Consider the following 20,509-nt stretch of genomic DNA (forward strand, 5'->3'; position numbering starts at 1 on the left):
AAGGCAGTGTTTCCTGGATGTTTTTATTATTCGTACCATGCTCCTCTGTGTTTTCCCTGTCCCACAGGTCTACCTGTCTCCTCTCCTAAACAAGGACTTCAAGGAACTGGACGGACGCCGAAAACGACAGCTACTCAAAGACTCTGCCCCCTCCTCTCTGGTTAGTGGACAGACCAACGGCGCTTCACAGCCGAAGCTCATCGATGTCCTGCCCTCCCACAGTCTTACCAGCACCCGCATTATAGAGCAGCTGAACAGCAGCCAGGATCTGGCCAAGATGCTGGCTGACTACAGAGCAAAGGGAGGTCGTATCCGGCAAAGGGAAGCCACCGACCCCTTCAGCACTGCCAGCACTGCAGCTCCTGTCAGCGTCCAGAGCAGAGCGGTGGACCCACAGGTGAAGCTACTAGTGAAGACTGACAGTGAAGAGGAGAAGCCAAGCAAACTGAATGATATAAGCTGGGCCCCCAAGGTGAGCAGTGTTGAGACAACGTTTCATTAATGGTGCCCCTCTTATAAACAAACAAAAGTTATCGTAACATTCAGTCTTACTCACTAAAACAAATATTTATTTTTTTATAATTTCCTTCCTCATAAGATATTTGAAAAGGCGATTTTATTTTATTTTATTTTTATTTTTTTGAACACTTTGAAATCTGCATTGTTTGCATCCATGTTTAATTGCTAGCAGTCATCTTCTTTAATGCTTTTGTTGGGGCATTGCTGCGTTTCTTGGCGTATTACAGCCACCTGTAGATCAGTTGAGTAGTGTGAAACCATTAGCAGGAATGTGTATCGCAAACAAAACGGGGACACCCACTTGTAAAAACGTGCTCCATCACAACAAAAATTACGATCATTTATCAAGCAAAAATGACAATGTTTTATATCTTTGTAAATTTTAATATTATTGTCGACTATTGGTCAGACAAAACAAGCAATCTCAAGAAGTCACCGTCCTTTGACTTCTGGAAAATTATGACAGGAACTTTTTTTTTTTTTTACTATTTTATGAAAGATATTACAGGAATGAATTGTTGATGAAAATAATTGTCCTGAAGGAAAGACTGGATTTGATATGGAAATAGTAATTAGATCATAAAGTTGCTGTTTGTTTTTTTTGTTTTTTTTAATGATGATTCTTTTGAGCTTTTCTGCCTTTAATTTTGAAAGGAAAGCTAGGTGAGAAAGGGGAGAGAGAGGGGGAAGGCATGCAGGAAATTGTCACAGGTCGGATTCGAACCCTGGACCTCTGTGTCGAGGCATTGTGCCAACATGAGTAAATAAAAAGCCAACTACTGCTATTACTACTGCTATTATGTAACAGTGCTGCTTGTGTAAGTGTGTGTTAGAGACTATTAAATTACTAAATTAAATTAATTGAATGAAAATGAAATGGTTCAATGTAGAATTGGGATATTGGACTACTTACCTACTAATCTGGTAAATATTCTTTTATTGTTGAAATCATTTTTGCCCCTCGACCACTTTTTTTTAGAGGCATTCTAAAATTTCTTGGGGCATTTTTGCCCTTTTGTCCTCTTCATTTCTGACATTAGTTGGAGTTAAGTATCTCCTCTGTGTTCCTGCCTCTCTTTTATTTTTTTTAATTTTTAACCAGCACAGGTTTCAGACTTGATCTGCTAGGCTTGAGCATCCCCCATCTCTGATTATTCATTTGTGAGGGAAACTATGAGTAAGCTGTGTTCATTTATGGGTCTCTGTGGCTCTACTTTTGTCTTACTGTTGACGCGTTTGTGTTTGTTGTCCTCAGCTGGACTGTCTGAACCCTGTCAACCATCAGAGACTGTGTGTGCTCTTCAGCAGTTCATCAGCTCAGTCCAACAACGCGCCCAACCCCTGCGTCAGCCCATGGTAAACCCCTTCATGTGGAGTGGATTAATAAAGAATCTTATTCCTTGTTTTTTAATGAATTTGTATTTATTGCCTTTTGTTTCTCAACAGGATTGTCACAATGGAGTTCTATGGCAAGAATGACCTCTCGCTCGGTGTATTCTTGGAGCGATATTGTTTTAGGTAAGACAAAATAACTTTAAAATGTATGTATTTGTATGAAATTCTTTAATGCTTAATGTAATGCTTTAATGAGAAATTTGTTATCAGAGAGAGAAACACAGCAACTGAATTGGAGCTATAGGGGCCGAGATTAGAGCTAAATCATTTTCAAATGTGTAAAAAAAAAAAAGTCTGATTTGAAAATGTTAATTGGCTTTTATACATTTTTGAAATATATGTAAATAGGTAGCTTTGACAATTGTTGATTCAGTTTATTCCAAGTAAGCCTCCCAGTTTGCTTTACGTGCGTGTGCGTGCATATGTTTTCTCCAGGCCGTCTTACCAGTGCCCCAGCATGTTCTGTGAGACTCCCATGGTGCACCACATCCGTCGGTTTGTGCACGGCAGCGGCTGTGTGCAGATCGTGTTAAAGGAGCTGGACTCCCCTGTGCCCGGTTATCAGCACACAATTCTCAACTACTCCTGGTGCCGCATCTGCAAACAGGTCAGTAGCAACATAACCTAATATTTACCTTTTACCATGGAGTTTCAGTACCAATACCAAATATAAATGTTCTTTGATACTTTACTCTGAGTTTCAGATCAGATACCTTGCCAGGTTTATGTACGTTTAAAAAAAATTAATAAATAAATCTAACTAAAATACACGGATTCTGTCTGTCTCTCAACAACCATTCATCCGATCTTCTTCCCACTTGACGGGAGTATTGCTGAGGACGTTCTACTTATTCCAGCATAGTAATAAATCTGCAGGGGAAAAATAAATTACTTAATTCTGACCGCATTATGTTTGTTATTTAAATTCAACCCTGGAGTCTGATTATCAGGCTAGACTTCCCTCTGTTACACTCAATCTCTGCCTCCTATTTTTAGGTGACACCAGTGGTGCCGCTGTCCAACGACTCGTGGTCCATGTCTTTTGCTAAATACCTGGAGCTCCGCTTCTACGGCCACCAGTACACCAGGAGGGCTAATGCGGAGCCCTGCGGACACTCTATCCACAAAGACTACCACCAGTACTTCTCATACAACCAGATGGTGGCTTCCTTCAGGTTGGTCGGCTCTAGCCTTCATTCACCTACTGCTGAATTAGGCAAAGGACATAGTTATATGGTCAAAAACCTTCCATTTTTTGCTAAAGTAAAAGGTCTGAATACTTCCACAGGTTGTTAAAAGCACGTGTACAATTAATCCTTGAATTAGTCTTGACACAGAGTTTTCCCGTTTCTCTCCTTCTCAGCTACACTTCTGTACGACTGTTGGAGATTTGTCTTCCTCGTCCCAAGATCTTCATCAGGAACCTGGGACCTTCTAAAACCAACCTGCAGCAGGACCTGAAGGACTTCTCTCTAAAGTAAATGACAGAGCTCATATATAGATATAAGATATAAGCAGAAAGACCACATACAGTGCCTTGCGAAAGTATTCGGCCCCCTTGAACTTTTCGACCTTTTGCCACATTTCAGGCCTCAAACATAAAGATATAAAACTGTAATTTTTTGTGAAGAATCAACAACAAGTGGGACACAATCATGAAGTGGAACAAAATTTATTGGATATTTCAAACCTTTTAAACAAATAAAAAACTGAAATATTGGGCGTGCAAAATTATTCAGCCCCCCTTAAGTTAATACTTTGTAGCGCCACCTTTTGCGCGCGATTACAGCTGTAAGTCGCTTGGGGTATGTCTCTATCAGTTTTGCACATCGAGAGCTGACATTTTTGCCCATTCCTCCTTGCAAAACAGCTCGAGCGCAGTGAGGTTGGATGGAGAGAGTTTGTGAACAGCAGTTTTCAGTTCTTTCCACAGATTCTCGATTGGATTCAGGTCTGGACTTTGACTTGGCCATTCTAACACCTGGATATGTTTATTTGTGAACCATTCCATTGTAGATTTTGCTTTATGTTTTGGATCATTGTCTTGTTGGAAGACAAATCTCCGCCCAGTCTCAGGTTCTTTGCAGACTCCATCAGGTTTTCTTCCAGAATGGTCCTGTATTTGGCTCCATCCATCTTCCCATCAATTTTATCCATCTTCCCTGTCCCTGCTGAAGAAAAGCAGGCCCAAACCATGATGCTGCCACCACCATGTTTGACAGTGGGGATGGTGTGTTCAGGGTGATGAGCTGTGTTGCTTTTACGCCAAACATAACGTTTTGCATTGTTGCCAAAAGTTCGATTTTGGTTTCATCTGACCACAGCACCTTCTTCCACATGTTTGGTGTGTCTCCCAGGTGGCTTTTGGCAAACTTTAAACGACACTTTTATGGATATCTTTAAGAAATGGCTTTCTTCTTGCCACTCTTCCGTAAAGGCCAGATTTGTGCAGTATACGACTGATTGTTGTCCTATGGACAGAGTCTCCCACCTCAGCTGTAGATCTCTGCAGTTCATCCAGAGTGATCATGGGCCTCTTGGCTGCATCTCTGATCAGTCTTCTCATTGTATGAGCTGAAAGTTTAGAGGGACGGCGGGTCTTCGTAGATTTGTAGTGGTCTGATACTCCTTCCATTTCAATATTATCGCTTGCACAGTGCTCCTTGGGATGTTTAAAGCTTGGGAAATCTTTTGTGTATCCAAACGGCTTTAAACTTCTCCACAACAGTATCTCGGACCTGCCTGGTGTGTTCCTTGTTCTTCATGATGCTCTCTGCACTTTACACGGACCTCTGAGACTATCACAGAGCAGGTGCAGTTATACGGAGACTTGATTACACACAGCTGGATTCTATTTATCATCATTAGTCATTTAGGTCAACATTGGATCATTCAGAGATCCTCACTGAACTTCTGGAGAGAGTTTGCTGCACTGAAAGTAAAGGGGCTGAATAATTTTGCACGCCCACTTTTTCAGTTTTTTATTTGTTAAAAAAGTTTGAAATAGCCACCAATCGTTCCACTTCATAATTGGGACCCACTTGTTGTTGATTCTTCACAAAAAATTACAGTTTTATATCTTTATGTTTGAGGCCTGAAATGTGGCAAAAGGTCGAAACGTTCAAGGGGGCCGAATACTTTCGCAAGGCACTGTAGACATGAACATCAAAAGGCTTTATCCCCTGCTTTCATGTAAATCTGCCCATTAGATTATCTTGAGTTAACTTTTTGGCCCCAGGGAGGCTCCAAAGGAAAGCTCCTGAAGTTTCCACACTGGAAACATTTCATCCTCCGTGGAGCATGAATGTGTCAGGAAGTTTCATGGCAATACGTATGTAGTTGTTGATATCTCGATATTGAGAGGGTGTCGAGGATTATAAGTGTACGCCCTTTGAGTTAGGGCTGAAACTAGTCATTATTTTTGTTATTTTCTCAACTGTTTGGTCTATTAAAGCAATGAAAGCACCAGTAGTCAACCCTACAATATCGTTGCGGTATCGATATTGAGGCATTTGGTCAAAAATATTCTTCATATCGCCCAGCCCTACTTTCCACTCCAAGAATTGTTTTAGTTTTTGTTGTTCTCAGTCCATAGGTAGTTGAAGCTATTAATCTAAACTAATGGATTACAGCACGTTCATTCGGTGGTTTTTCTTTCTTTGCATATCATCCCGTTATCCACCGTTTCCGTCTGCTCCCTCCTCAGAGTGACTCAGGTGTACCTGGCCATAGATGACCGCCTCACCTCCCTCAAGACCGACACCTTCAGTAAGACGCGAGAGGAAAAGATGGAGGACCTCTTTGCTCAGAAAGACGTAGGTTTTTTTTTTGTGTCGGTATGTCTCATCTCTTGGTTCAGTAGTGTTTCTAGACTCATCATGGTGTTTGTGTGTTTGTGTGTGTGTGTGTGTGTGTGTGTGTGTGTGTGTGTGTGTGTGTGTGTGTGTGTGTGTGTGTGTGTGTGTGTGTGTGTGTGTGTGTGTGTGTGTGTGTGTGTGTGTGTGTGTGTGTGTGTAGATGGAAGAGGCTGAGCTGCGGAGCTGGAACGAAAAGCTTCAGGCGCGACTACAAGCCTGCAGTCTGGATTCTCCTCAGCAGGTGCAGGTGGTTCTGGAGTCGCTGGTGATGAAGAAACAGAGTCTGTGTGAGATGTTACAGTCCTGGAACAGCAGGTCAGAATCACTTATGACTTCCTTTTAATACGTTTTATTATGAATCCACTTTTGCTAGTTTGACGGCGGAAAAAAGGGGTCCGTGCGCCGGGCGCATGGTTCAAAAGGGTTGTACTTAGTGTCTTCATTAATTCATAGGTGTGTTTTGGGCGTAACATGCAATAAACCAATCTGTGTGTCATCTCCCATTCCCTTTAAAAGCCAGGCGCGTTTGGACCTTGGCGCATTGATATTATGATGGATAATACGGAAAAAAAGTGTACTCAGTACCATGCAACACAAGAAAATATACCACATAAGAAAAAAAGAATATTAAGACACTCTTACCTGTAATTAACTCCTGTATCTCTGGGGGGTTTTCTGTCCATATTTTTTTGCATTGTGTATATTTTGGATTTGCACCTTATTGATATTACTAATTACTATTAATATGACTTAAAAAAGGCTATTAGTATTGTGTTCTAGGTCTTGAATTATTTTAAACTGGTCTTAATGTTCCTACGTCCATGTAACGCTACCTCTAATGCTCCCGCAGCGCTTTAGAATGTTGTTGTTTTTTTTATTCCGTGTTGTTATAATTCTTTCTTTCGCTATTCAAAATATAATTTGCTACAAATGAGACCAACATGCAACTTAAATTGCAGCCAATCAGCTTTTGTGTTATTATTGCGAGACTGTTTCGGATTGTACCACAGACATAAAACATATTTTATTCTTCAGCTTTGGGGAAGTGCAACTTTAGCGATACTTGGCTTGAAAAAAAAACGTTTTAGATGATGTTTCAGGACTCTGACATCTGACTTTTTTTTTTAATAATGTTGTTATATAGGTCTTAAATTAGGATGTTAGAATAATCGATAAGAGGCTGTCAGATCTTATTGAACGCAAAAATCTCTTCCTTTTGCAAAAACCTTCAAGTTGCAGGGAATCAACTAATTAAACCACTGATTGGCTGCAGGAACCTCCTTCTTCTTTAAGTACATAATATGTTTGTTTTTTTAAACTGTAAGCTGTAAAAGAGGAGCTGTATGTTCTTAAATTATTTCAGTTTTTTAATATATTAGAAGGGGAAACCAGGCTCTTAAACTCCTCTTTAGTCCTCACTCTGTCGCCACTTTCCCTTCCAGGCTGCAGGACTTGTTCCAGCAGGAGAAAGGCAGGAAGCGTCTGTCCGTCCCTCCCAGCCCGGGCAGGCACAGACAGACCACCGCTGACGACAGCAAGGTCGGTAACATCCTTTATTGTGTTTACATTCAGTTAGGTAATTGGGTCACTGTCAGGGCCCTGTCTTGCACCCGGCGCAGCGCAGAGCCCGACGCAAGTGTCTTTACTAGTTTAAGACCGACGCAGTTGTCAATTTCCCGTCCAGCGCCCACGTCGTTTAAACAGCAAATGCACCTGTGCCCATCTTTGCACCCATGGGCGTTCTGGTCTTACAGGGAGGTGTGTTCAGGTGCATTCTTGGCGTATCGCTATCTTAAGGCAGCGGGAAGTGATTGCGCCATTGACCAACATAAACCTGGTCTAAAGTCAATAGCGCAGCATTTCATTGTTATTTTAACAGCAAACTAGTAAATTGCGCCTAGGCTCGTGCACAGTGTGAACACACTATGCTTGTTACACACACACACAGGGAAGCACAGCAGCACACAAACATGCAAAAGATTACAAATAAAAATATTTCGGTGCAAATCCTCCATCATAATAGCAATGCGCCAAGGTACTAACAAGCCTGGCTTTTAAAGGGAATGGGGTATGGCACTCTGATTGTTTATTGCATGTTACAGTATAACCAAAACACACCTATGAATGAATGAAGACACTAAGTACAACCCTTTTGAATCATACCTCTCTATCTCTCCTCACACTCTCTGTCCTTATCTATACTGTCAGAAAAAAAGAACTGAAAGTAACACTCGATATCGTCTATAACTTGGTTTCCACTGTTGAACCTTTTACAATTTGTAAGATTCAAGCACACTGAGGAAAAAGCTGCGCTCTCTCCAAGTACTGAGCCCGTCAACCCAAATGCTTTTACACTAAAAAACATCTTGAACGTCATGATTCACAAATACAGCTAAAATCAATCATGCATGCTCCTAAAAGAAGGTCGAGGTAATCTGCTGCATTTTACCGTCACCAAATTTAGAGCTGCAACGATGTGTTCAATTGATCGTAATTTTTCAAGCAAAAAGGCAAACAATTTGATAGTTCCAGCTTCTCAAATGTGAGGTTTTGCAGCTTTACTTTGTCTTGTATTTAGGTAAATTGAATATTTTTGGTGTTTTTGTTCTGTAGGTCAGAAAAAAATAAGACATTTAATGAAGTCACTTTGGTTTGTTAGATATTTTGATGGGCAATTCTTTGTTTTATAGACGATACCATCTAGATTAATCTGAACATTTCCGAAAATAATCTGAAATTAACCTGATTTGCCACCTGCTCACATTCATATTATTTATTGTTTTTGCTGAAACCTGCCAGCTTTTGTAGGAGATCTTTCTGGTGTAATTTAGGATGAATCAGTCTTGCCTATTTTTATTTATTTCTTAATGTATTTATTTATTTAATAGAGTGCCCTGGATTCCTCGCCCCGTAACCCCTCACCTGTGGTACAGAATGGTGACAAAGGTGAGTTGGCTGACCTGAAGTCATTCTGGTTCTAGTGTGACCGAGTGAAGAGTGGTTGTGGTTCTGACCGGAGCTGATGTCTTTTCACCGACAGAGGACCGTCACCTCTGCACGATGACCTCCACCTCCTCCTCCATGCTGTCGTCTCCAGGAGAACCTGGAGCTGAACCTTTCACACCTGTTCCCTCCTTCATTGAGCAGGACTCTCTCAGCATCCCAGAGGGTACACACACACACACACACACACACACACACACACACACACACACACACACACACACACACACACTCTCTCACTCTCTCTCTCTCTCTCTCTAACTCTCTCTCACACACACTCACTCTTTCTCTCTATCTCTCTCTCAATCACACACTCTTACACACACACTCTCTCTCTCTCTCTCTCTCTCACACACACACACTCACTCAGACACTCTCTCTCTCCCTCTCTCTCTCTCTCTCTCACACTCACACACACTCTCTCACTCACTCGCTCTTACAAGCTCACACACTCTCTCACTCCCTCTCTCACACACACACTCTCACTCCCTCTCTCTCACACACACACTCACTCAGACACTCACTCTCTCCCTCTCTCTCTCTCTCTCTCTCTCTCTCTCTCTCTCTCACACACACATATCTCACCTCACCTGCTCTTACAAGCTCACACACTCTCACTCCCTCCCACTCACACTCACACACACCCTCTCACACACACTCACACCCCACTCCCTCTCACACACACACACTCCAGACACTCACTCTCCCTCTCTCCCCCCTCTCTCTCTCAGACACACACACTATCTCACTCACTCGCTCTTACAAGCTCACACACTCTCTCACTCCCTCTCTCCCACACACACACACTCACACTCTCTCTCTCTTTCACTCCCTCTCTCTTACACTCACGCACTGACACACACAGGGTACTTGATAAATGGTAGAAACATTCAGCTTCACACTAAGTAGTAGTAGTAGTACAATTGCTTGCCAGAACCAACCTTAATACATATTAACAATATCCACTTTCACATAAAGAATAGTGTTAAACATTTGGAACACAGCTACATTGGGAATCGATGACGGGGTACGTGAGTTCATCTGACAGGCCTGTTGGGGTACCTCAGACCAAAAAGGTTGGGAACTTTTAGATTATCTGTCTGATCTGCATAATTTCTCTGCTTGTTGTCAGACGTGTTTGACGGACACTTGCTGGGCTCCACTGACAGCCAGGTGAAGGAGAAATCCACCATGAAAGCCATTCTCGCCAACTTCCTGCCCGGCAACAGCTACAGCCCCATCCCCTTCCCGTTGTAAGTGACTCAACTCACTCTGGGCGAGGCCAGGCAGAGTATCTTTCGGAGTGCTGAAAAACTGTGAAGAAACTACAATTGGGACTCAACGCTCGGTCACTCACAAGAGCCAGCTGATGCAATAAAAATATATATTTTTTTTTTAAGTATTGGCTGTAGGCTTCAATGGTTTGTCTCTGACGGTCATGTGATCTGTGTTGACAGTGACCCGGACAAACACTACCTGATGTACGAACACGAGCGCGTTCCCATCGCAGTGTGTGAGAGAGAGCCGAGCTCCATCATAGCCTTCGCCCTCAGGTGACCGCCTCCTCTCTCTCTCTCTCTCTCTCTCTCTCTCTCTCTGCAGCTTCATGAATGTCCTATTTCAACATGATGTTATTGTGTCATGTTTTGCCTTCCAGCTGTAAGGAGTATAAGACAGCGCTGGATGATCTGTCCAAGGTGTCTAACGCAGGCGGGGATGAGACTCCACAGGTCATCAGGTACGCAAGATTCAAGTTTTAAATCTCTCAGGAATCAGTGATGGAAAGAAACGAAGTACATTTACTAAAGTACTGTACTTGTGTATAAGTTTGAGGTACTTTTATTTACATGAGTACAATTTTATGCTCTATATACTTCTTTATACAAAGTGTAAAGAGCAGTTAAAACATTGGTTAAAGAGAATGTAAGCTGTAAATTAGCAGGAAAAAACACAACAAAGAAAGAAGGAATAAACATTTATGGCGACCTAACCTTTGTCATACTAAAATCAAGGCTCCAGTAGTTTTATTTAAAGCGCCCATATTATGCTCATTTTCAGGTTCATAACTGTATTTTAAGGTTGTACCAGAATAGGTTTACATGGTTTAATTTTCAAAAAACACCATATTTTTGTTGTACTGCACAGCTCTCTCTCACTGCTGCAGATCCTCTTTTCACCTTGTTTCTGTTTGAGTGAGACCTCTTTTCATCTTCTTCTTCTGTACTATCTTTGATTGCACTCGCACATGCTCAGTAGCTCAGATGTAGAGCATGTCAGCTAGCTAACTCCATAGACAGTAAAAGAAAGCCTGTTTCTCCAACTTCGGTCATTTACAAGGCAGGATTAGCTGGGAGACTTCTAAATGAGGGCGCACATGTAAGTAGTTCTTTTGTAGATTATGGTGAACTTGTGTGTGTTGTAGCAGTGCTTTGCTATTGAGAACGACGTAGCATGCTAGCGTTAGCATTAGCGTTAGCATGCTAACGCTAACGCTACGAGCTAACTGTTGTGGTTAGCCAGCTCATTTCGGACTGTGACGTCACAGTCCAAGCAGATTTTGACCAGCTCACCCGGAGACTGAAGGCAGGACACATTCAGAAACCGTATCTCTCTCAAAACAACATGGATGGATTTTTTTCAAAGTTTGTATGTGTGTGGAAGCACCAGATACACAAAATAACACCCCAAATCCCAGAAAAAGTGTTTTTTTCATAATATGGGCACTTTAAAGTAACCTTTAACTGGTCAACTGATGATTTGAAATAAAGAAACACAAAGGGCCCTATTTTAACGATCTAAGCGCATGGTGTGAAGCACCTGGCGCGGGTGCGTTTAGGGCGTGTACGAATCCACTTTTGCTAGTTTGACGGCGGAAAAAAGGGGTCCGTGCGCCGGGCGCGTGGTTCAAAAGGGTTGTACTTAGTGTCTTCATTAATTCATAGGTGTGTTTTGGGCGTAACATGCAATAAACCAATCTGTGTGTCATCTCCCATTCCCTTTAAAAGCCAGGTGCGTTTGGACCTTGGCGAATTGATATTATGATGGAGGACTGGCTGAGCAGGAAGGAGAGATTTTCAGGAGAAGAAACTGATCTGCTCGTGTGTGAAGTGAACGCGCACGAGCACATCATATCATAATTAGGGGTGGGAAAATAATCGATTCTTAGATGTATCGCGATTCTCGATTCAGATAAGTTAATAATCGATTTTTTGGGGTTTTTTAAAATGTGTTGATTTTTATTTAAAAGTTACTGTCATCAAATCAGAAAACAGAGTGACTGAAAGAGGATGGGATAATGGTCAACAACTTAGAGTTTAGGCAAGAGTGCAGAAAAAAAAAACACACAAAAATGGCCAAAAGGAGAAAAACAAATCTAAAAAAGACATACATAAAATAATTAAGCAAAACACATATAGGCTCTTCGTCTACTTTATCACATGACATCTGACACCTTCATGTTTTAAGAAGCCAATTCTCCACCTTTTAAACATGACTGAGCCTCTAACATGGAAGATTACTGGGAGAGCATGTTTAAGGCTCAATGACTACAAAATAAAAACCTCAGTAGACAAAACATTTCATTAAAACGTGTGTGGGACAAATATATGTCAAAATCTAAGCTTTGTCTAGCTGCTTTGTCTAGGAAGTGATTAGCAAACTCTGAGAAGCAAACTCAGATTTATATGTATATATAAAAAAAAAAATTTATAATCGGTTTAGAATCGAATCGTTGGCCTCTGAATCGAATCGTGAGGTGCCAAGGGATTCCCACCCCTAATCATAATACCATTTCACATTGTAATATATATATATATTTTTTTAAATCTTTTGCATGTTTGTGTGCTGCTGCTGCACATCCCTGTGTGTGTAACAAGTATAGTGTGCGCGCTGTGTACTAATGCGCTGTTAAAATAACAATCAAATGCTGCGTGATTGACCTTAGACCAGGTTTTTGTTGGTCAATGGTGCGATCACTTCCCGCTGCCTCAAGATAGCAATACGCCCAGAATGCACCTGAACACACCTCCCTGTAAGACCATGGGGGCAAAGATGGGCGCAGGTGCGTTTGCTGTTTAAACGACGTGGGCGCTGGACGGGAAATTGACAACTGCGTGGGTCTTAAACTAGCAAAGACGCTTGCGTCGGGCTTTTCGCTGCGCCGCGCCGGGTGAAAGACAGGGCCCCAGGTGTTCATTATGCAGAAAGAGCTGACATAGTTTTTGTTTTCTCTCTTCAGTGCCGGGGAGAGTCGGGCTAAGAGCAGCCCTGCCAGGCCCAGTGAGTCGGCCTCATCCCAGCAGAGCCGCAGCAGCATGGAGACGGATCCCCTCAGTACGTGTTTAGGTCAAATAACAATTTAATTCACTGCAGATTTTAGAACACTTAGTAGAAGTTAAATGATTCACTTTTACTTCTGTTTTGTGCAGAGGATGCAGACTTGGCCGATAAACAGAAGAAACAGACCCTGAATCCACACGTTGAGCTACGTGAGTATTCATCTAACATAAATGTACTAAATTAGCAATTTGCTACAACCTGGCACAAGACATCTATTAATTAGTGGTGCACGATATATCGGCCGATATGGTCATTTTTTTAACACATCGGTATTGGTTCGATGTCAAATTATATATATATATATATATATATATATATATATATATATATATATATATATAAATATATAATTATATAAATATTAATTTTTTTCTTCTGAAAATCCAATGACAGTCATATTTTGCACACAGGTAAAAGGTGTGATTATCATAACAATTTGTTTTCTATACAGAGATATCGACATCGGTAAATATTGGTATCGGCCATAACAGCAATATTAATATCGGTTATCGGTATCAGCCACAATTTTCACATCAGTGCATCACTACTATTAATGTTTTTTGTGCACTGTCCCTGTTCATATAAATACATTACAATTAAAATGTACCTTCAGATACAGTGGGGGAGGAAGTATTCAGATCCTTTACTTAAGTAAAAGTACTAATACCACACTGCAAAAATACTCTATTACAGTAAAGGTCCTACATTGAAAATAAAGTATTAAAACTATAAAAATGTCCCTTGTGGCTGTAAAACTATTATATATTATGTCATTAGATTATTATTATTATTATTATTATTATTATTATTAATGTACTAATGTAAAAGTAGGATTTTACTGTTGGAGTTGGTTGAGCTGGAGCACATTTTAAACTATTAACTAATGATTATTTTCATTGTGGATTAATCTTTTAATTATTTTCTCCGTTAATCGATTGATTGTTTGGATTGTGAGAAATGTTGTCACAATTACCCATAGTGACCTCTGCATAATGTTTGTTTTGTCCAACCAACAGTCTAGACCTGAAAAATAAAGCAAATAAATTCAAATAATTTAAAGGAAAAGCGGCAAATCTTTCCATTTCTTGAGCCTCAAAAATGCCATTTACCAAAACAGTTGCCAATTAATTTTCACTCAATTAATGCACTAATCGCAGAGGGGTTAAAGGGAGGGGGTGGTAAGCTATGTCTGGTTTTTATATATATATATATATATATATAATTTGTTTCTATAATGTTTCTGTTACTATTTGTATGATGTCTGTCGCTGTTTTTTGTTATGATCATTCTTAAAGAACCATGTAAATGCCATGCAAACTTCATTGTTGAATGAAAATGTTTCACAATAAACATATTTGAAACAACAATGAATGCACTAATCGTTTCAGCTGTACGTGTATACACACTTTTGGGTGGTTTTAATTTATAACAAAGTTCTATTCTGTCTGTTTTTTTTTTTTTTTTGGTAGAATTCTCTGATGCCAACGCCAAGTTTTACTGTCGAATCTACTACGCCGAGGAGTTTCACAAGATGCGCGAGGAGATCATGGAGAGCACTGAGGAAGACTTTGTCCGCTCGCTGTCCCACTGTGTCAACTGGCAGGCTCGTGGTGGAAAGTCTGGAGCTGTTTTCTACGCAACAGAAGGTTGCATATTTAATATCTCAGAGATAAATATCACGACTACTGCAGCCAATTCTCAAAGTCACAGTGTAACAGTCGTTAGAGCTTCGTCAGCTTCAGGAATGTGACATATTTCTGTTAACAAATAACCAATAATGCAGGGTTTTCCCAGGCTTGAGCCCAATTTATGCTTTTGCGTTAAATCGATGCCGTGAACACGTACGTAGGTACGTGGAGATACGGAACCGTCGCGGCCACGCAGACCGCGACAACTGTGATTGGTCCGCTCGGCCGTGGCTTGGTAGCGTTGCATTTTCCCCTAGTCTTGCCAGACCTTCCTCCACAGCGCTGCAGAGGAAGGTCTGCATAGTCCACGCAGCATTCCGGGATGGGAGAAAAACGTGCTCTGGTTTGATGGCATTTCTTTAAACCAATCACAATCGTCGCAGTGCCTCTTCAGAATAGCCTCGGGAAGGAACTTGTTTCGGTGGAACGTGCTCGTTCAAAAGTTGTTTTAGTTTAGTTGTTTTATGCCAACACAAAAGGCAGCCCAAGGCAACGGATATCCTGCCGAAATGAGTGAAATCCGGCAGAATTTCCGGCAGCAACGGAGCAATCCGAGAAGTGGAACGTCGTGAATATAGACTACATTTCCCCCCCGACTCATTTCCTGGTTCTCCTTCTCCATAAACAACGTGAAATCAAGGAGAGGGTTAACTGTTCCTGCTCCAGATTGCCGACTGTGGTAAGAAAGCACACGGGAGACACTTTGTTTCTCTCACTGTGACTCTCTAGAATAGGTACTCGCTCCAAAGCTAATCACCGTCCCTCTCTCACTCGCTCTACCACTCGCTTGCCACAACACACACGGCTATTCTCTGAGGGCGTTTTCACACATACCTCGTTTGGTCCGGACTTTCGGACTTTTTAGTTTGATCCGAACCAAAATTACAGGTGTGAAACCTCCCCCGGACCACGGTCCGGATCAAAGGACCAAATTTTGGTCCGACAAAAAGAGGTGGTCTCGGTCCGGACCAAACTGAACCATGGTCCGGTTCGTTTATAGTGTGAAAGCATTTTTGGGATGGTTCGGACTTTCGGACTCAATACAGGAATCTCTGGCAGGCTCTCCTCGTGTTACAAGACCGGGGAAGCTCCTTTAAGGAACAGCTCGGTGCTTAGTGAGAGAGAGAGAGAGACGGTAAATGCGCTCAGAGCAGACAGCTGTCGGCTATCAGAGCAGAGAATACATCAGCAGTTTATTTGTTAAGTGGTAGTAAATGTACAGTGTAGGTTTCAGTTTGTCTCTGAATAAATGCTCCAGAAAGAAAGTTCCCGTGTCTTGCTTCTCTACATCACAACAAAACAAAAAGAGCCGCGGCAGTAGGGGAGAGCAGCGGTCAGTTGAATAGCCTAAACTCTGACCCAGAGAGAGGATACGAGAGGACGGGAAGCCGTCAACAAACCAATCAGTTCTAAGTATCTGGAGACGCAGCTCACGTATGTGATGACGGCAGGACGTAGTTTTGTCACGTAGAGATCTTTAGTGCGCTTGCAAAACTGCAGTGTGAAACCAAAACTTACCGGATCAAATGTATACAACGTAACAAAAACATGAACCTTGGTCCGGACCTTGGTTCGGACTTTCATGTGTGAAAACGCCCTTAAAGAGAGATGCTAGAACGTTGCACACACCAGCGCACAAGTATAAACCTCAGGCCACTTGCGTGGGTGTAAAACTGTAACGTGTAGGTCTATCTCTTAAAAATGTTTGAATAACCGGGAACCATCTCCTCTTCTGTGTGGTGTCTCAGATGACCGGTTCATCCTGAAGCAGATGCCCAGACTGGAGGTCCAGTCCTTCCTGGACTTTGCACCTCACTACTTCACCTACATCGCCGGGGCTGTGCAGCAGAAAGTAGGCATCATAAAGAATCTTATCTGGGGTTCAGTAGCTGAGTTTAAAGTAAATAACAAACCCTTTTTTTTTTTTTTTTGTCACCGCAGAGGCCGACTGCGCTGGCGAAGATCCTGGGTGTTTACAGGATCGGTTACAAGAACTCTCAGAACAACACGGAGAAGAAACTGGACCTGCTGGTGATGGAAAATCTTTTTTACGGACGCAAGATGGCTCAGGTAAGACAAAGTACAACATTTCACACATTGAATTAGTCATAGTTCAGTAAGATGTTCCTTGTCAATGTTTTCCTACTCCATCTGATGTTTCCGGATTAATATTACTGCTGCATTAGGCGCTCTGAATAGATCTCCCTGCTCCCAGCGTCGCTACTTCTTTGCTCCTCGAAGTGGCGCTCAACACATGAATGAGGGAAACTTGAACATAAGTTAAATGCAACTTTTCCCGCTTCGGTCCCCCTACAGGTCGGAAGCAGAATTGTCCATTACATCACACCGTCCAGTTCATTCCAACTACAGATCCGCTACCCAATCTGGCAAATTTGCGTGATGTGATGTAATGTAATGTGATGTAATGTAATGTAATGTAATGGACAATTCCGCTTCCAACCTGTAGGGGGACCAAAGCGGGAAACGTTCTCTAGTGTTGCTTTAACTAGCCGAAGAGGAAGAGGTTTTCGACGGGATGGCTGACAGGGCCCCAGCCCCAGTCCAAAGTCTGGACCCCATAATTTACATTTACCGTTTTCATTTACAGACTGAAAAACTTGTGCTGCAGAATTGTGCTGTTTTCTAACAGTTTGGACTTTCAGTGACTAAAGAGAGAAAACCTGCACTTAAAGTGCCCATATTATGAAAAAAAATCACTTTTTTCTGGGATTTTGGGTGCTTTTTTGTGTCTCTGGTGCATCCACACGCATACAAACTTGGAAAAAAAAAACATCCATGCTGTTCTGAGTGAGATACTTGTTTCTGAATGTGTCCTGCCTTCAGTCTCCGGGTGAGCTGTTCAAAATCTGCACGGCTTTCTACGTCACTAGCCGAGACGAGGTGGCGAACCGTAGCACGCTAGCGCTAGCATGCTAGCTCGTTCTCAGTGGCAAAGCGTATATGGTCGAAATGACAATAAAACCCACTTGACTTGACTATCGCCGAATTGCTGCATGGTGATATTATCGTATGGTGAGGTACCCTGCGATCCCCATCCCTAATGTTTGTCCTGTGACAACCACGTACCTCTAAAGCAGGGGTCACCAACACGGTGCCCGCGGGCACCAGGTAGCCCCAAGGACCATATGAGGAGCCCTCAGGCCTGTTCTAAAAATGAAAATTTAATATTGATATTATCTGTTTCCCACCTTGTTAGCTCATTGTTGATAATTATTGTGAGAAATCATTAACATGATCAGTGTCTTCACATATATAACTATCATTAATCATTAATAATCATATATAACTATCATTAATCATTAATAATCACATATAAATAAAGGCAAACTGAGCACATTTGTTATTTCAGAAGAGCGTATCAAACTGGTAGCCCTTCGTATGACTCAATACCCATGAAGTAGCTCTCAGTTTAGAAAAGGTTGGTGACCCCTGGTCTAAAGTAATCTTCCTCTGCAGGTGTTTGACCTCAAAGGCTCGCTGAGGAACCGTAACGTGAAGACGGACTCGGGGAAGGAAAGCTGCGAGGTGGTTCTGCTGGACGAGAACCTTCTGAAGCTGATCCACGACAACCCGCTGTACATCCGCTCCCACTGTAAGGCCATCCTGCGAGCCGCCATACACAGCGACGCCTACTTCCTGTCCAGCCACCTCATCATCGACTACTCGCTGCTGGTGGGGCGCGACGACGCCACCGATCAGCTGGTGGTCGGGATCATAGGTAAGAGGAGGAGGAGAAACCTGAAGCATCGGCATGCTACTTTTAACTTGATGGTTTGAGAGTTTCGATGTATTTTTCCGGATATGTCTCTACAACAGTTTTGTCTTTCCTGCAGATTATATCAGGACATTCACCTGGGACAAGAGACTGGAGATGGTCGTCAAATCCACTGGAATCCTGGGAGGTCAAGGTGAGTCCTAATGTGATGCACGCTGTCCTCCACATCCTGTTTACAACACTCTGTCCTTGAACACGCTGAAAGAACATTCACATAATTTCATCCCGTTTTCATCTACTTGTGAAATTTAGGTTCAAGTGATTAGTATAATAGTAAAGCTAACCCTAACCTATATAGTATTGTAGATATTAAAATGTTAGTTTAAAAAAAGAAATAATAAGGATACATAGGCCAATATTCCCTTTTCTCTAAATTAGAAGAGCTGAGGTACCGTAGCCTAGCCTGGAAATCCAGACCCAAATCCGAAAGATTAAGGGTCTGACAATGAGTAATGAAAATGGCCCAACTCGCATGCATGCATTTGAACATCTCCCTGCACGCAATTGGATAACACTACGACCAATCATAACAATACACGGGGTGACGTATCCAGAAATACCCAAAATGTATTTTAAGGTGGCATTTTAGTCATTAATTACATTAATTAAATCATCAAAACAGTGTGTGTTTGTATAGTGGTAGGCAGAATGTAGATTTCATTACAAAAATGTGACTTGAAAGTTCAGGGATAAAGAACCTTAAAACCTGCAGTATCAAATTTGATACACACATTTTTAACACGATTTAACTGTAATATAAACAATGAATTTTTAAGTAATTATGCATTGTTTCAATAAAGATATTTATTTAAAAAAATGAGTAATAATATAAATGTTATTCTTACCGTAACTATATGAAAACTAGCAACTTGTTCCCTGCCAAAAGTGTGTGGAGGATTTAATGACGGCAGCCATTTTGAAAAGGTAAAAAAAACAAAAGCCCTTCCACTGCTTGTAGTGGAATGATAATCCACTAGAGGGAAGAATACATGTAACAGATTATATACAACAGGCGTTTAAGGAAATTATTGATCAACTTGATGAGATAGAGGTTTCACAAACTTGCGTAGCAAATATGATACAAATGGTTTTACAGGGTTAAATATATATCGGATTTTTAAAAATCCTTTATCGGTCGGGCTCTAGTTTCTATTTACTTATCTGCTATCTATCTATCTATCTATCTATCTATCTATCTATCTATCTATCTATCTATCTATCTATCTAGATAGATAGATAGATAGATAGATAGATAGATAGATAGATTATAATATATATAGATAGATTATAATATATATTATGAGAGAGAGAGAGAGAGATAATGCAGGAGTATGTGTATGTTGTCGCTAATGTCGTGTTGTCTTTGTCTCATTAGGGAAGATGCCCACTGTGGTCTCTCCGGAGCTGTACAGAGCTCGTTTCTGCGAGGCCATGGATAAATACTTCCTGATGGTACCGGACCACTGGACCGGCCTGGGCATCAACTGCTGAGCAGTGTGTGCATGTCCACGTGCAGTAATACACAGAAACGCACAGGTGCTCTCCCCTCAGCATGTGAGTTCAACACAAGCACACTGGACGCAGGAAATGAAGCCGGTATATAGACCAGTATACAGCACAGCATCATTCCATAGGAGCGGTGCCGCTCTGCAGCATTATTAAGACAATTTAGATCAGGCTATTTTTTATCATTGCAGTATGATCAGATTATAATTTATCCCGCTCTGAAATCCTGACGTGTTTCATGGAGAGTTTGTGATTTTATTGGTGCCGTGAGTCCAAACTGCTTCAAGAGGACCCGCTGAAAACATTCAGTCTTGTGGATTATAGTTTGTAAAGCAAACTAGCTCATGTAATTTAAAGTTTGTAAATGTACAGAGATTATGTAACTATTAAAATATTATTAACACTGA

General features: G+C 41.6%; 1 protein-coding gene across 7 annotated transcripts in view; it reads left to right on the plus strand.

Annotated features, from left to right (window-relative positions):
* pikfyve (phosphoinositide kinase, FYVE finger containing) overlaps positions 1 to 20,509 on the plus strand; it is a 41,426-nt gene extending 20,917 nt beyond the window's left edge. For all 7 annotated transcript variants that reach the window (XM_039818116.1, XM_039818117.1, XM_039818111.1 and 4 more), the window contains 22 exons: positions 68 to 472; positions 1,775 to 1,875; positions 1,966 to 2,037; positions 2,350 to 2,521; positions 2,911 to 3,089; positions 3,278 to 3,391; positions 5,621 to 5,729; positions 5,932 to 6,086; positions 7,214 to 7,310; positions 8,660 to 8,717; positions 8,812 to 8,940; positions 9,907 to 10,027; positions 10,232 to 10,327; positions 10,432 to 10,512; positions 13,012 to 13,106; positions 13,202 to 13,261; positions 14,582 to 14,758; positions 16,549 to 16,652; positions 16,742 to 16,870; positions 18,278 to 18,539; positions 18,655 to 18,729; positions 19,972 to 20,509. In XM_039818116.1, coding sequence (XP_039674050.1) covers positions 68 to 472; positions 1,775 to 1,875; positions 1,966 to 2,037; positions 2,350 to 2,521; positions 2,911 to 3,089; positions 3,278 to 3,391; positions 5,621 to 5,729; positions 5,932 to 6,086; positions 7,214 to 7,310; positions 8,660 to 8,717; positions 8,812 to 8,940; positions 9,907 to 10,027; positions 10,232 to 10,327; positions 10,432 to 10,512; positions 13,012 to 13,106; positions 13,202 to 13,261; positions 14,582 to 14,758; positions 16,549 to 16,652; positions 16,742 to 16,870; positions 18,278 to 18,539; positions 18,655 to 18,729; positions 19,972 to 20,087 — 2,907 coding nt within the window. In that variant the 3' untranslated portion in view covers positions 20,088 to 20,509. The remainder of the gene's footprint in view (positions 1 to 67; positions 473 to 1,774; positions 1,876 to 1,965; positions 2,038 to 2,349; positions 2,522 to 2,910; positions 3,090 to 3,277; positions 3,392 to 5,620; positions 5,730 to 5,931; positions 6,087 to 7,213; positions 7,311 to 8,659; positions 8,718 to 8,811; positions 8,941 to 9,906; positions 10,028 to 10,231; positions 10,328 to 10,431; positions 10,513 to 13,011; positions 13,107 to 13,201; positions 13,262 to 14,581; positions 14,759 to 16,548; positions 16,653 to 16,741; positions 16,871 to 18,277; positions 18,540 to 18,654; positions 18,730 to 19,971) is intronic.

Source organism: Perca fluviatilis, chromosome 12 (genome assembly GCF_010015445.1).
Source record: "Perca fluviatilis chromosome 12, GENO_Pfluv_1.0, whole genome shotgun sequence".
In the NCBI taxonomy this organism is placed as follows: Eukaryota; Metazoa; Chordata; class Actinopteri; order Perciformes; family Percidae; genus Perca; species Perca fluviatilis.